General features: G+C 35.1%; 1 protein-coding gene across 1 annotated transcript in view; it reads right to left on the reverse strand.

Moving 5' to 3' along the window:
* Window positions 1-16,174, reverse strand: part of LOC306866274 (cadherin EGF LAG seven-pass G-type receptor 1-like) — a gene marked incomplete at its 5' end in the record, with an annotated part of 52,067 nt that overhangs the window by 22,600 nt on the left and 13,293 nt on the right. Inside the window, 5 exons of the mRNA XM_079411366.1 lie at window positions 2,404-2,561; window positions 7,330-7,418; window positions 8,699-8,814; window positions 10,010-10,232; window positions 13,101-13,739. Coding sequence (XP_079267492.1) covers window positions 2,404-2,561; window positions 7,330-7,418; window positions 8,699-8,814; window positions 10,010-10,232; window positions 13,101-13,739 — 1,225 coding nt within the window. The remainder of the gene's footprint in view (window positions 1-2,403; window positions 2,562-7,329; window positions 7,419-8,698; window positions 8,815-10,009; window positions 10,233-13,100; window positions 13,740-16,174) is intronic.

Below are 16,174 nucleotides of genomic sequence, written 5' to 3' on the forward strand. Positions count from 1 at the left end.
ATCAACAAAAGAGCAATGATATGCAAGCGCTATAACAAGTCTCAATTAGCTTAATGCAGTATACATAGCAAGTTGTTGTTGTTTTTTTTAAGAAAAAAAATTGAGAAAGCTAGTGTTAGAGGCCTTTTTTGCTTTTGTTGATTGTATAATAAATAAAAAGAAAACAAATAAATAAAATACAAAAAGATTAGAAAAGCTAGTGTTAGATTTTTTCATATATATATATATATATATATATGTCTGTGTGTGTGTGTGTGTGTGTGTGTGTGTATGTATGTATGTGTGTGACACACACACACACACACACACACACACTTACATACATACACACACACATACATATGTATGTATGTATGTATGTAATTATTTGTTTTTAAAACCATTTTGACTTGTGGTACCCAAACAAGCCAAAACGCATTTTTATGCTGTCTGTTTTTCAATAAAAGAATAAAAAGCGTTCCAGGTTTTTGCATTATTTGACAGAAGCAAAATGCAGTTATTGCCCTTCATAGTCAAATTTCTTTTAAAATATTTTTTTATCCAGCAACATCTGGCAGCAATGATCATATCCATCATACATAGAAAGGCAGTCAGATTACGAAAATAATCAAAGAAAGGTATTGAAAAAAAGAGGGAGAGCCATTAGAAAATAAAATGTGCAGAGCTATTAAAGGGAGTGTTTTTATCTAATTTTATTTAGAAAATGATTTAGTTATTTCTGCTTTATTGTAGACAGATATGATGTGATTTTGTATTTCAGCATCTGGGCTTCACATTGTAGTGGACCGCAGTGCATTTCATCTAAAATTATTATCTTGATCCATAAATCCATGTAGATCTGTGGGTTTATGGGTCAGCACTTACTGCGAGCATATGGTCTGACCCCAGCAGTTGCATTTGAGAGGCTTTACAGACCATATCTCCACTTATCTCAGATGGAGCTCCACCATCTCATACCGCTGTGTTCTCCACACACAGAGACAATTAGCCTACAATGGCAAATCCCAGCTGCAGATAAGCCGGATTGTGGTTCCATTGTCAAGCCCATAAAACTGGTTTGACATGCGACAGAGTGCAGATTGGAGGAGATTAGGAGACAAAGATGGAGCTAAGTGTAAGTGGAGTAACAGAATGCTGTGTAATCTGCTGTAATGATCAGCTATTCAACACCCGACGGTAGTTAGCGTGCCTTCGTGCGCTCAAGTTCCCCGTCCTGTCACACTCTCCCTTTCAATGAACAATATCATGCCCTGAGGACTTTAGACGGTGGAAACATGAATGAATGTGGGAAACAAATAGTGCAGCTTGTTGAGATCACAACAAACATCTTAAGCCAACATGAAATCACAACTGAGACTATTTACTTCCTTAATCAAAATCAGTGTTTTGTAGATTTTGCAACCCATTTTAACAAGAAAGCAAATAACAACACTAGGTACTGTCCCAACCAAACATTCCATTTCAAAAGTCTGGCAATCCAGGACATTTTGTTATCTGAGAAAAGAAGTCTGCAGTCGACATGCAATTTCATATATTCAATAACTGGGGGCTTCAGAAAATGTTTCCTCTCTTACTGGGCACAACTGATCACTAAGGTTTTTTTTTTTTTAAATTGTTATAAATAAATACATACATAAATAAAAAGTAAGATTAGTTTCAATAATAAAGTATTTTTATTGATAAAATATATTAATATTATTGATATGATGAAAATAATTATAAGAATATTTATTTATTTACTTACTAATTATTATTATTATTATTTATTTATATTTTTTTTACATGAAAACGGTGTAAACGTTGTTTCATGTTGACAGGGCAAAATCTTACCAGTATTATCATTCATGATTTATCACTTAAGTATTTTAGAAGTTATGCAAAGCAAGCAATCAGAAAACAAACAAACAAACAAATAGTAACACATAATATATTTTTAGTTATTTGATAAAACAAAAAAAACTAAAAACAGTCCAAGAGTGCACATCCAATAGGCAAAAAGCTCAATGTGGGTGCTCCACCACACAAGAATATGAACCAAAAAGTCAAAGTGGGCACACCATAGCTCCAGAAATAGAAAAATATTTATTAATGTTCTCACCGCAGGTGACGTTTCGAGCTAGACGCTCTTCATCAGACTTCATCAGACATCTGAAGAGCGTCTAAGCTCGAAACGTCACCTGTGGTGAGAACATTAATAAATATTTTTCTATTTCTGGAGCTATGGTGTGCCCACTTTGATTTTTTGGTTCATAAAAAACAAACAAGCAAATAAATAATTGATAGTATTATTATCATCAATAATATCTTTTTTAAATGTTGAATATACACAGTTTCACTCTTAAATATACCACACTACAGGAGTAAAATAGGTTGTAAAAGAAAGTTTATGTTGAAAACACGTACTTCTTTTGGCCTGTTTGGGTGCCACGGGCTGCACAGCTGTAGTTCCCAATCTGTCCCCCGAAACGCAGAGCCATGGCCACATCACACTCATCGACGGCAACCACAGCAACCTTTTCCTCAGAGGGGCCATGAGGGATGCCAAGACGCCCTATATTGGGCTTGAATAGAAACAAATGGAAATGCTAAATGTTATGGTAATAAAAACTTATTTTTGTTATCTGACAGAAAAATAAATATTTAACAGTAGGTCTAGTATAAAAATGTTATTCACAGTATCATTATTTTTCACACTAAAATGCTTTTTTTATACAAGAAAATACAAAGATGCTTTTATGATGATCTGTTTTTAAAAAAAAGTAATGTAATGAAGATCACACATCACCTTCTTACATCCTGGCTAAGAGTCTCAAAGTTTGTGTATCTGAACAGCATCTCCATTCACACCTTTGTAAATCTGGAGATAACAGGTCTTGTTTGCCTGTAATCTTTGACACGCAGCATGAGATGACTGTTTACCACTCGGTGACATTCTGTGGCTTTCTCAGCTCATCTAATTGGATTATGCCAACGAGATGCTGACACAGAGGAGATACCAGACAAAGAGAGCTCATTTCATGTAAAACCTCCCCAGAGACCCAAACTGTACTATCACAACACAGCCAAATTTGTATTATCATCTGGCAACACCCTTCCCCCACGCAAGAGTTTTTTCAAATTGTGTCAGCTCATTAAAACTGATTTTGTGGTGCGTATGGTGTGCTGCATTGCTCTTTGATGTCTGCCCAGTGGTGTTACAAAATGTCCAAGTGACAGTTTGGTGTGACGTGAACATCACTCGCTCCTGAAGACTATTCAGACTCGGATGTCTACCTAACACAATTATTTGTGTAAAAAGAGAGCATAAGCAGAATAACATTTCTAAAGTATTTTTCAAATGATTACATAATAATAATAATATATTTTATAATAATAATAATAATAAATAATAGTAGTGTTGTTGTTATTATTATTGAGTGTTGCTGTCTATAAATCAAATTAATAATTTAAGAAAAAATACATTAATGTAATTTTTTTAACTTTGCATAATAATAATAACTATAGCAACAATTTATTATTATTAATATTATTATTGAGTGTTGCTGTCTATAATCAAAGGGATAATTAAATAAATAATAAATTAATGTACATTTTTTAACTTTGCATAATAACAACAACAACAACAATAATAATAATTATTATTATTATGTTTTAGTTCTGCTGTCAATAAAGCAAAGGGATAATTAAAATATACAAATAATAAATAAATGTTAATACTTCTATTCAACTTTACATATCAATAATAATAATAATCTACAATAATAAAGTAACTAAATAAATAAATAAATAAAATACAAATAAATGTAATATTATATATTGAAACTACGAGGGTGTTCTGCTGTTTCTTTTCTCCTTTACTAACTTTTTACTAAAAATTCACACATTCATAAATTAGATGGCAGTTTTAATATTCCTCTCAGTCTCTGCCAGACAGCAGAGATGAATAAGGCAAATGTAGGCAGACTGCTAAACTGGTCAACAGGGAAAGCCATGAATGGGCAGCATTCCTACACACTGACGCACGTATCGTGGAATAAATCCAACTGGTCAAGGCCTGAAGCCAACTGTTCAGTCAACATCAGTCATATAACTTAAAAAATGATGTGAAAACCCTGTGAAAAAAATGGTTCGAGATGCCTTTTAATAGACCGAATACCTTTCAAATATCAAGTTTCTACTGCTATTAAAGTGGTCGTACGTCTCCATTACAGTTTTCATCAGGTGCACAACAATCTGTAAAGGAAAAAATATTATAAAAAGAAAACTGATTCAGGATCAGAGTGCTAACGATCCTTAAGAGGTTACCGCAACTCAACCTTCTGCCACTCTTAATGAGGATCCACTTCCATCGTAACGGCATGATGATCCCACAATCTTTCTTGTCTCGAGTCCACTGACGAACATGAACTCAATGAAAAGCTCAATGCCCTCAGGAACAACATGCAGACAAATCCTGACAACAGCTATTAACCTCCAACCTTGTAACTCATCAGCCTTTTTGTTTCAAAGTTCAAAACAATAGTTAATAGATCCTGGGGCTTACACGTGACGGTTTTTTCCTCTTTCCAAATGTATTATTATAATGCAGAAAATTTATTTTGTTTGGGGTCAGTGAAACCCGAAAGGCAGTAAAAGGCAGTAATAGTTTAACAAACTTGACTGTTCTTTAATGTTTTTTCTCAATCTTATGAGAACTAACTATAAACAAATTTTAATATCACTCTTCTCAAGTGATAAATTAATCTTCAAATTTTCAAACTGTAATCTCAGATACCCCTAAATACACCACATGCATACTGTAAATACAATGACTTTTCACATGTTTCTGGTGTACAGAGTGTAGAAATAAACCGTTGCCAACTGATTTCATTTTCTTTGAATTATTTTTTTCTACCATGCACATTTTCCAAGGTCAAATTTATACCAAACAGAAGCAAATAGGCAAATCAGCATGTGTGAATGAATTGTGAAGAATCATGTGATGCTGAAGGAGGGAGTAATGATGCTGAAAATTCAGCTTAGTCATCACAGGAATTCGTTAAAACAGTCCTTTTATTAAAATGTAATAACATTAGTGTTTTTAACGGTATTTTTGATCACTTAAATGAAGTCTTGGTGAACAGAAAAAACTTCAAAAACTGGTTAAAATAGGGGAAAAAAGGTTAAAATAAACTATAAGTATTTTTAAAAGTACATCATTGGGACCTCTGTGACTTCAAACATAAAAACAGTCAGTCTCAACAAACCATTAAGTTTAAAAGACTGCCAAACTGTGAATTAATGCAATGTTTTTCATCACAAAAATAAAAATCGCAGCAGGTCACTACTAGCTGGGACACTTTAAAATGAGGACACCTGACACTTCAAAGCATCACTGCATTACAGCTGCATCCCATTGTATTTGCTTATTATTACCCAAGGTAAATATCTGAAAGTGTCTTCAAATTCAAAACTCTTCAAAAACATGAGTCATAGACAAAATAACACTCAGGACAAACAAAAGAAATCAAAGATCAATAGGGAAAGCAAAAGATCAATGGGGTCAAACCGAAGTTATTTACATAGTTTTTGAGTCACCATCTCACAATCGCTTAGCAATTGAATATTGTTAGAAACTTTTGAAATGTCAAAATAGAGATAGATTTTGGTAAGATGGATTTCCGTACTTGACCACAACCTTACCATATGGACGAGGCTCCAGATGGAGCACAACTTCATGAAATAAAAAGCATATTCTGGAGATTTACAATAATAGGCTGGGGCGTTTTTATGTTTAAGTGCAACAGAAAAAAAACGTGTGCCATCTGGCGCTTTTAGAAACTCAGAGCGTGTTATTGTAGTCCCGGATTAACTCAACAGGGGATCAGCTATTGTCTGCGTTCCCCATCGGACTATATTGAACTTGGACTCTTTAAGTGACGGGTTAAGGGGGAGCTACGGCCACAATGGGGCAAACACGACATACGCATGGGGAAAAGTGGCATTGAATCTCAATAGACGGCTTTAGGGTGTGATTTTTCATAAGCGTTTACAAGTATAAATAGTGCTCCAATCCAATAATACACTTGCTAACTTACATACAGTATATTAGACACATTCTGGTTGCAGCCACTGGTATTAATGACTTTATTTTTTTACTTTTTCAGCCTTTCATCAGTTTAGTGCAACTTGTGTAGAGGATTAAAAAAAAATCAAAGAAATTATAGACCCTCAAAAATAGAAACTCACAGCATGCTGACTGTCATCCCTCAGGGACAAACGTTTCTTTCTGAAGAGACTTCAGTGAGATTCTCTAAAGCTTCACTATGATTCAATTCAGGAATACTGTGACAGACTCAGCTATGTTCTTTATGAACAAATACTGTTTTAAAGTTAGGCAGCATGGAAATAAGGTTACTAAAAGGTCATTAAGGAACATAAGATGGGTTGATGAGAGCTTAATGTATTGAAGCAGAATTAATTGCTTGTGCAACTACAATATGGTGAGGTATTTGCAATTGAGCCACAACAAACAGCAAAACACTCGAGAACTATTTGTTTCAAAACACAAAGAACAAGAATTTAATACCGTATTAAATAATACTAACACTATGGGTTACAACATACTCTTAAAAACGAGACGCTGTGTAATGAGATGCTTGGGTAACAGAATAAACGCACCTAGCTTTTGGCCATGAAACATGACACATGACGTATTACACACGCACCAAACTTCATAAATGCTGCATCTCAGCAACTGAAATATGAGGGTTTGAAAACTGAACGGGATCAAAGAAGCAGAAATACAAGCTGTTTCTTTTGACTGCAGTTCTTAGAAGATGCTGTGAACTTTGATACAGCTAGAGATGCCGCTGATATCACGTGTCTTCTTTCATGAAATATGGACACACTGATCTCATCAAGAAACACGCGACTTGTGAAGCTCTGACTTTCTCTAGACTAATAATTTGACTGAAGTGCAAACACAGTAAAGTCATAATGGACTTTAACTGGAAAAAAGTGGCGATTTTAGCACACATTTTTAATATTTCTAATATTCTACCTGATTTGACCTAAAATAATTATTTTGTTAACATATCCCAATGTAAATTATATTTATAGTTTTAATACCAAATTAAGCATTTTTTCACTCATTCATTAATCACAGACAGAGCAAATTAGTGTAAATTGTTTGTAAAACTATTCTTACAGAATGTGATGTCATCACTTCAATAATGTATTCAAAAATGGATTCGTGAAAGATTTACACAAATTTCATGATTTCATGAATGAGCCCCAATGGTTTTCCTTCACTAACCATTCTTATTGTGTTCAGTACAAATGACTTACCTTGTTGTAGTAATGTAGATGTACTGTGTGCCATTGTCCATCACTAACCCCACCAGCTACAAATGGAGTCACCGTGGTTTTAGTTTCTCCTAAAAAGAAAGAACAAGAAAGAAGAAACCAGTTCTGCTGAAATTCAAGAAAAAGTAATTCTGCTAGTGATAATTGGATAATGAAAAAAAAAATTTTTTTTAAACATGTATAATATATATTTTCATGACAACAAAATGAATATAAATAGACAATAATATTTATATAATTAATATAGGCCTAAATCTTATATAAGTTATAAATGCTACACACACACACACACACATATGTATATATAGCTTAACACTTAACATAAAATGCAATACAATTCCCCATAGCAAAAATTCCAAACTAATTAAATGGCTCCAAAGCACCTTGATGATTTTCATTTGTGTGGCATTTTTCCAGTCTAGTGGACAAAATAAGTAAATCATTATCGAGGAGATAATAGTGTGTCAGGACCTCCCATGACAGCACTTCAGTGCATACAATGTCAAATATCTTAGTTGTTTATTTCTCTCTCCTACTCATTTATGTTGAGTGATGGCTAGTAAACTGGGACGGACCTTTGACCTAATGAGGGTTCATAATTTACCAGAATCGCGGTGTTGTTTGATGTTTTACATTCCAGGAGAGTGGAGGAAATGCCTTTCACTGTCTTTATTCTCAGCTCATGTGGACGGGTGACCCTCAGTGTTGTAGTAAGACGTAACAACCATCTGTTTATACTAAGACGCTCTAGGGATGAATTCCACTGTCGTATTTCCTTTGGAAATAATTCTGACCCGTTAAAGAGACGGGACGTGGTATTTCACGCTCACTGACCGGACAGTAACTCTTGATGTGTGAGGTTTGACAAAACAAAGGAACAGGTAGACAGAGGAAGTGTGTTTTACTGCTCTTTGGCCACCTGCTTCCTTTGGCACAGCTCTGGACACATCCATACGCACTTATGTTTGAGGTATGACACTCAAAAAATTAGCTTTGTTTAGATTCAAATCTGACTAAAACCCATTTAGTTGTTTGTAGTTTGAGCAGACACAAAAACAAAACAAACAAAAAAAACGAAATGAGAAAACAACAAAACGACAAAAAAACAAAACGACAAAACAAATGAAAATAGATTTTTACTAATTTGATCCAATACAAAAAAAATTTAGTTTATTATTAAAAAAATAATAATTTGTGAAGCAATATCTGTAATATCATTAAAATAAAAAAAAAATAAAAAAACTTTTTTGGGGTTTTTATTACACCAAAACACTGGGTTCTGTTTTTAAAATTGTAATTATTATTTAAAATTGTATATATTTAAATGTTTTTAATTAATTGTCTTACTTACCAGCAGAGAAGGTCAGCTGAATTTGCTCTTCAATAATTTCAATCGCAATGAAATCATGCCTTTCATTAAACCTGCCATTATATAGGAGCAGGCCGTTTCTCTCCCTTGTAGCAAACCTATGAATGAAAAAATAATAAAACTTTAATTATGACCATAATTACAGTAGCTTGTTCAATTCAGACTTTAATGCATAATTATTAGCTTGTTCAATTCAAAGTGCAAATTAGGATCCACAGGCCATTTAAAAAAACGTTTCATCAATTAGTTTTAATCTTTTAGTTTTAATCCAGATTTATCATATTTTAATCAGACATTCCATTTGAATGAATATTCATTTCTGATCCACAAATCAAGAGCAGGAAAAAAAGCTCAGGAACGTCCAAAGATCATTCACAACACAAACATGCCGGCTTGACAGAAGAATAAAAAGAGATAGGGAGTGGAGGAAAAGGAAGCGATAAAACCTGCCAAGAGACACAGATAGAGGTAATGGACGGGGGAAACTGATACTCTGATGTTTGCCAACCTCTGGTATCTCAGTTGGCCCTGTGGTGCGGGCACCTGGGATTTTTGCAAGGACAGGTGTCAGATAGCACATGGCAAAGGGGCAGACTCACAGGAAGTTTGAACAAAGATGCCTCACCACACGTGGCATCCTGTTTTCATGTTTGACATGAGAAGAAATCGTGTGGTTGATATGCAACGGTGTCTAATTTGCTAGATCAGTTGCATAGTAATTAATAAATGCCATAGTAAGTGAGGAGACGTAGAGAAGGTTAAACAGGTATTTACCCTCACATTTGTTTTTGTTTTTGTGCAGGGCATTTTTCCAGGACACAACTTGCATGAGAATTAGATGTAATTAACTAAACGTGACATAAAAATATATAAAAATGAAATACAACAAAACTAAACTGAAACTATCAAAACCTAAAAACAAAAACTGAACTGAAATGTAAAATAACATTAAAACATTTAAAAATAATATTAAATAGAAAAGCATTATTTTTATTCATACAATCGATCATTTTATTTATTATTCATTGAGATCTTTTTTAAAATAGTATTATATTAATACAATTTATTATTGTATTTATTATTTAGTATAAGAGCTTTTTATTTTAATAGCTCTTTTAATATTATTGTAATATTACTGAGATATTTTTATTGTAATATTTAAATCAATAAGATTTGAAAATGCTAAATAATAACCCTTGGAAAAGAGACATTGTTGACAGGAGTGTTAAGTACATGGACGGATGGGTGGGTGTATAAACTGATGGATGGAGTAACTCTAGATGGTTTACTTACGTAAAGGAGAGGGTGAAGTGGAATCTCTGCCTCAGGCCTCTGAAGGTGATGAAGGACTGGCCAGGGAAGCTGCGTGTGGTCATCGCGCAGTAGGGCTTCTCAAACTCGCCGTCGGGACACTGGCACAGGAAACCTCCCACCAGCAGGTCCACACACCTGCCACCGTTCTTACACACACCAGGAACACACCGGCCTGAATGCGTATTCACCTCACAGCGCTCTCCTGAAAAGAAAATACCCAAGATTTTACTAATCTGAAAAACCTTTTTCTATTTTATATTTCCTTATTGTGAAATGGAATGGAAATGTTTCATGGATGTTAAAGGTTCTTCATGGAACCATCAATGCCAGAACCTGTATTTTCAAGAAAACTCTCATTCCAGCCATGCAAAATAAGGTAATAAACCCAGATTTCATGCATCCACTAACACATACTAGGTGCAATTCATCCGTGGAACTCAATTTCAAATAATAATTGGAAACTTGTTCTCTTAACCCAACCTTCTAACCCAATCACTTCAGTGAGCTTAGTTTTAGCCCCGACAGGACAATGGCTTCCAGTTCTGTCTAAACGAGAAGACTTCAGAGAGACCATTGAGCACCATGCTTAGTGATTCCAGGCAGGCCGCTGTGCTCACTGACCCAGACTAACCTTTGCTCATGCTCTAAAGAAACAGGACCACTGCCAAGCAATGGAAGAACAATGAAAGAGCCCTGGTGGTCTGTAAGACACCTGTTATGCTCCGCTAGTCTCTTGTAATGTGACATGAGATGTGGGGTGAACCCATGATGACTCGCTATTGGAAGATGCCGCAAGCAAAAGTGACATCATTCACATTGTTACAGGTAGATGTTTGCCAGAGGGCTCCTTTGATATTTATCAATACATACAATTCTGAGACTGATTTTAGGGCACAGCTGAAAGTAAGACTGCCTTGCTTTATATTGCAATATAAATCTGATAATCTTGTTTCCTGAGAGGTTTTTTAGCCCCATTTTCATATAAGTGTCTGTGTATGTGTGTACAGGGTCCAAAAATTTATTTTTTCCACACCTGTTGACAGCAGGTTCAATTTGGAATGGAGAGTAGAATTAAAAAGAATTGACCTTCAAAGAAATTCTATAACCATACCAGAATTACCAGAATCATTTTTACAGAATCATTTAACAAAACAAGTAAAGTTTGTTAAGATTGATATACAGATAGATAGATGCTAAATAAATATTGCTTTCTAGCCTTAAACGGTATTTAGCATTAAAATATACTGTTAATTAAAAAAGACAACTAACAATTAGTTATTTAAACTTTTTTTTAGCATATTTGTGGAAAATTGTGCATGACTGGTTCATCTACAGCTTCATACATAAATCATTCATTGACACATTGTGATTTTGTTCTACATTTTTAAAATTTAGCAGCATACTGTGAGTATTTCATATGATTCACCACATTCAACTTCCTCAAATAAACAGGATCCAGAAATAAACTTCTGAGGACATATTTTCCACTGACATAAAAGTTGTTAGAATTAGACAGTTTGTATGTCTTAGATCATATACCCATTTATAACTGTATTTTACTCTCCACAGCTAATTTTTCACTTTCTATGTGTTATTTTGGACCCTGTGTGTGGTTTGCTTTCATCTGAGATGGACATATCCGCACAGGACACAGAAACATGACGATAGCAATCTCGGCAAAAATCCATCACAATGCTGACAAACGCAGTAGCCTCAGAACAAACATCTGAGGTTTGCTTGGAGGACTTTACCTTGTTGCGCTTGTAATCCTGTATCTCTGATTTCTGGCCAGATCGGTGTGCGCACCATTGTGTACCTGCCATTACCTTGACAATATCTGGGCCCAGAGGAACTATGTCGACTGGGACACACAAAAGAGGTTCCAAAGAGGTAATGATCCAAATGGCGGTCAGATAATCCCTCATTTCGGAGGAATTACACGGATACATTACTCTGTAATGAGAGAAACCCATGAGAGGAACTACAGAGGCCACTGTCAACACCTCTAGTTATGACCACATACTACCTGAGGGCTTGAGAGGGCAGAGGTTCACTACTCTTTACTGTAGTCCAGAAACCTGAGCTGACAAACAGACAAAAGCTGTCAAAGTGAATGATCCAGTGCAGGAACTGTGAACCTTGGGACTGAGGGTCTGGGTGCCATTCCTGCTGTCAAATTTACACAGGATTATTCCATCCCCCAAGAGCAGATCTCCATTCAAGTTATGACAGAAGCAAAACTAATGACGCTCTCACAAGTCTGAGCAACTTAAAAGGGGACAATTTGCAACCAATTAGCAGTCAGCTACACACAAATCACACAATTTTTTTTTTTTTTTTTTTTTTGTGATGTTTGCTGTGGCATACATCACTATTAGCTCACTATTGCTTGGAATTAGGTTAGAGATGTGAAGAAACCACTATCTGTTAGCATGTAACTTTTTTGACATACCTCAAATCATGCCATTTTAGAAAAAGTGTAGTATTACTTCCACACCGATAATGAATTGGGTATAGAAGTGGTTGCCATTTAAACCTGAAATTGGAATGCCGTTGAAATCTGCATTCACTTCCTAATTTTGAATGATAGATGGACAGATGGATGGACAAACAGACAGAATAATTTACGGACAGATGGACGGATGGATAGACACATGGACAGACAGACAGTCAGTCAGCTAGATGGATGGACGGGTGGATAGATGAACAGATCGATTTATAGACAGATACATAGACAGACAGATAGAAGGATGGATGGACGGACGGACGGACGGACGGACGGACGGACGGACGGACAGACAGACAGACAGACGGATGGATACACAGACAGACAGACAGAAATATGTACGGACAGATGGATAGACAGATTCATAGACAGATAGATAGATGGATGTATGGATGGACAGATTCAGACAGACAAACAGATACATAGACAGACAGATCGAAGGATGGATGGATGAGTGGACAGACAGACAGACAGACAGACAGACAGACAGACAGGCAGATAGATGGATAGACAAATACATATAAACGGATGGATGGATGGATTGATGGATAACCAGATACTGACCTGTAAAATCTTGTGGGCACTCACAGGTGTAACCCCCCTCTCGACTGCGGCACTTCCCGTTGTTCTGACACGGGCCTGAGTAACAAAGGTCCACCTCTGTCTCACAGTAGTCTCCAGTGAAACCGTCAGGACATCGACAGCGTAACCCGTTCACGGGGTGTATGGGCCTGAAGAGAACCGTGTTAGATGCCACGAAGGGAGCTGTACTGTCAAACTTCAGAACAGCTACGCACTTCATGTAGTTCTCACAGGGTTCCCGCAAACAGATGTTATCATCAAACGGCAGGACGCGATGAGTTGAGATCAGAGTCAACAACGTACGGTTCAGATACAGCTGCTCCTGCAGCTCCTCTGATGGGAAATAACGTCCTGGAGCTCCACCCGGGAGTAGGGCTGAGAAAGTGACGTTGAGAATGCTGCCGCTAACGTCAGTGTCATTTTGGACATTGAAGATGAAGACCCCATCAGGACTGGTGGATAAGACTGCGGCTACGCCTTCAGTAAAAAGTGACAGCAGGGGGGAGAGGAAACGCTCTTGAGACATGTTCTCCAGACGAACGGTGATGCTGTTCGTCAACATGTCATCCGTTATGATAGTCACACGTAGGGTGCAGAGGGCCGAGACCTGGTGGAGTCCATCTGTGAAGACACAAAGGCACATTGAGAGACTTGGTTAATGTTTAAACTGAAATGAATGGCATGGCAGTGGCTGGCAGGTGGTAAGTTTACATTCTTGTGAGTGAGATGAACTTTGAGAACATGCTGGAACATGGAGCTTAATTCTGTGATTGTTCACCAAGCATTTTGACCTTCACAGTTGAGTTATGATCTTTTTTTCCCCCACTGTTTGAACAGCAATACAACCAGCTTACTGTAAAGCAATACTATAACTGTGGACACAAAAAGAAAAATATGTTTGAAAAGTTTGGTGTGGAGAGGTGAATATCTGTTTTTTTTAAACAGGGAAAATGTGAATATATTATTCATATACTTATTTGAATTTAAGAATATATTTTTAATTTATCTGATACTATAAAAATGATACTGTAAAAAAATAAAGTTTATTACAATCAACATTATTATTATTAATAACAACAAGTGCAACAATATATAAACAAATTAATAAATGTTTACCATTACCATTGGTTTCAATATTATAATATATTTTTTTACAAGTAAAAATATGAATAAATAATTCTGATACTTACTTGAACAAGTATATTTATAATATTCCTGAAACATATTGCAAAAAATACAAATGCATTATTATTATTATTATTATTACTACTAATAATAATAATAATAATATAACATGTATTATTATTATTTAAATAAAAGTGTATTACTACTACTACTACTAATAATAATAATAATAATATACAATTATGATGATAAATAAATAAACTGTTTATTTATTATTTATAGACACATACATGCATATTATTTGTATACAAGTATATTTTTATATGTGACCAAATTTTACAAAAATTTACAAAAATCATTATCAAATATTATCATTATTATTAGTGGTATTATTATTATTATTATTATTATTGTTGTTAATAGTAAGGAAGCTACAAACAAACAAATAATAAATATTGTTATTATTATAATAACTACTATTATCCATTTATTTATTTTAGTTAATTAGTTAGTTAGTTAGTGGTGGGGCCATTGGAAATGTTGGCAGAGCAAATAAAAAAAACCTGAACTACTTCCCTGACTTGGTAAGCAAAAAAAGCAACAAAAAAAAAGAAATCCACCTTCCATTTCTTTCCTCTCCACTTTATCATTACCAAATGGTTAAGAGCAAAAGCATCTAAGTCTGGCCGCTGTGTCACATTTGCTCTGTCCTTTAGTTTGACAGGTATTGTTCATGGTCCAGTGTATTCTCTTGTAGCAATTGCGGGTTCCTAGTGTAAAGGGCCCCTCTGTCATGTGAATGGAGAGAGCTATAATTGCAGGACAATGAGGACATGTTTCCACTCTGTTACACCGTCCTTTCACATACTGTCAGCTTAGCCAGACACGCAGTTGCAGACACAACAAGGAGTTTCTCTCTTGTACGCACACACATTTAACCATGCAGGCAAAATACCATGCAAACACATTCAATTAAATGTGTTGCACTTTGTGATGCACTTTGTTTGCAATTCAACTTTTTCTCAATATAACTTATATAATTTTTTTATATATATAAAAATGCACAATGTTAGTGATCATAAAACATGACTTAAAAAGTACTTCCTATGCCAGACATTTTTTTTTAGTGTAGATATTTAAAATATTTTGACCTTATTTAATTAATTAACCATATATCATGCAGATTTCACATAAATTTTTGTAATCGATTCACAGCCTAAAAATAATTTCCTAACTTTATGCTTTATAAAAAATGGAATATTCTGGCAAACGTGCAATCTTAGCAAATCACAAATTTGTCACATACTAAATCACAATTCTCCCACAAGTAAACATTTTCTGCAAGGGGAAGGACCTCATAACAGGCCACATCCTGTTCCATTGTGTTCATAATACTCAATAATCCCATAAACTACTAAACTATGTTTCTTTTAAATATGCTTAATAAACTTGCTAAATCATGCCAGAAATCTGATCCTTATACTGAGAAGAGAATAATGTATGTGCTAAGTGCTTTCTTGCTTTTAACATTTCCTTTAACGAGGTCTGCAATAAAATCTCAACTTTGTATATTACAGCCACTCTGAAATGCATTAAGTCTCTCTCTCACTGTTGATTCTCTTACCAGTAAGTGCTTATAAAGCATAACAAACACTCTGGCATATAATAAAATATTACAGAGACACTTTACAATAAGGCTCCGATGAAAACTGATCCAAGCACTTCTCTAAACAGAATCTGAAGAAAGCACTACTGCTGTCATTCATTTATTACAGACATATTAACTAGTAATTTTCACTGGCAAAATGTGTATCATACAAAAGTCATGAAAATGTCCTCAAACAATAAAATGGCATAGACATGAAATATGCAAAACTGTTAATTGCCAAGCCTAGTTTTTCCCACCAGAAGAAGTGTTCAACAAACAGATC

This window comes from Barbus barbus (genome assembly GCF_936440315.1).
Source record: "Barbus barbus genome assembly, chromosome: 48".
NCBI classification, from domain to species: Eukaryota; Metazoa; Chordata; class Actinopteri; order Cypriniformes; family Cyprinidae; genus Barbus; species Barbus barbus.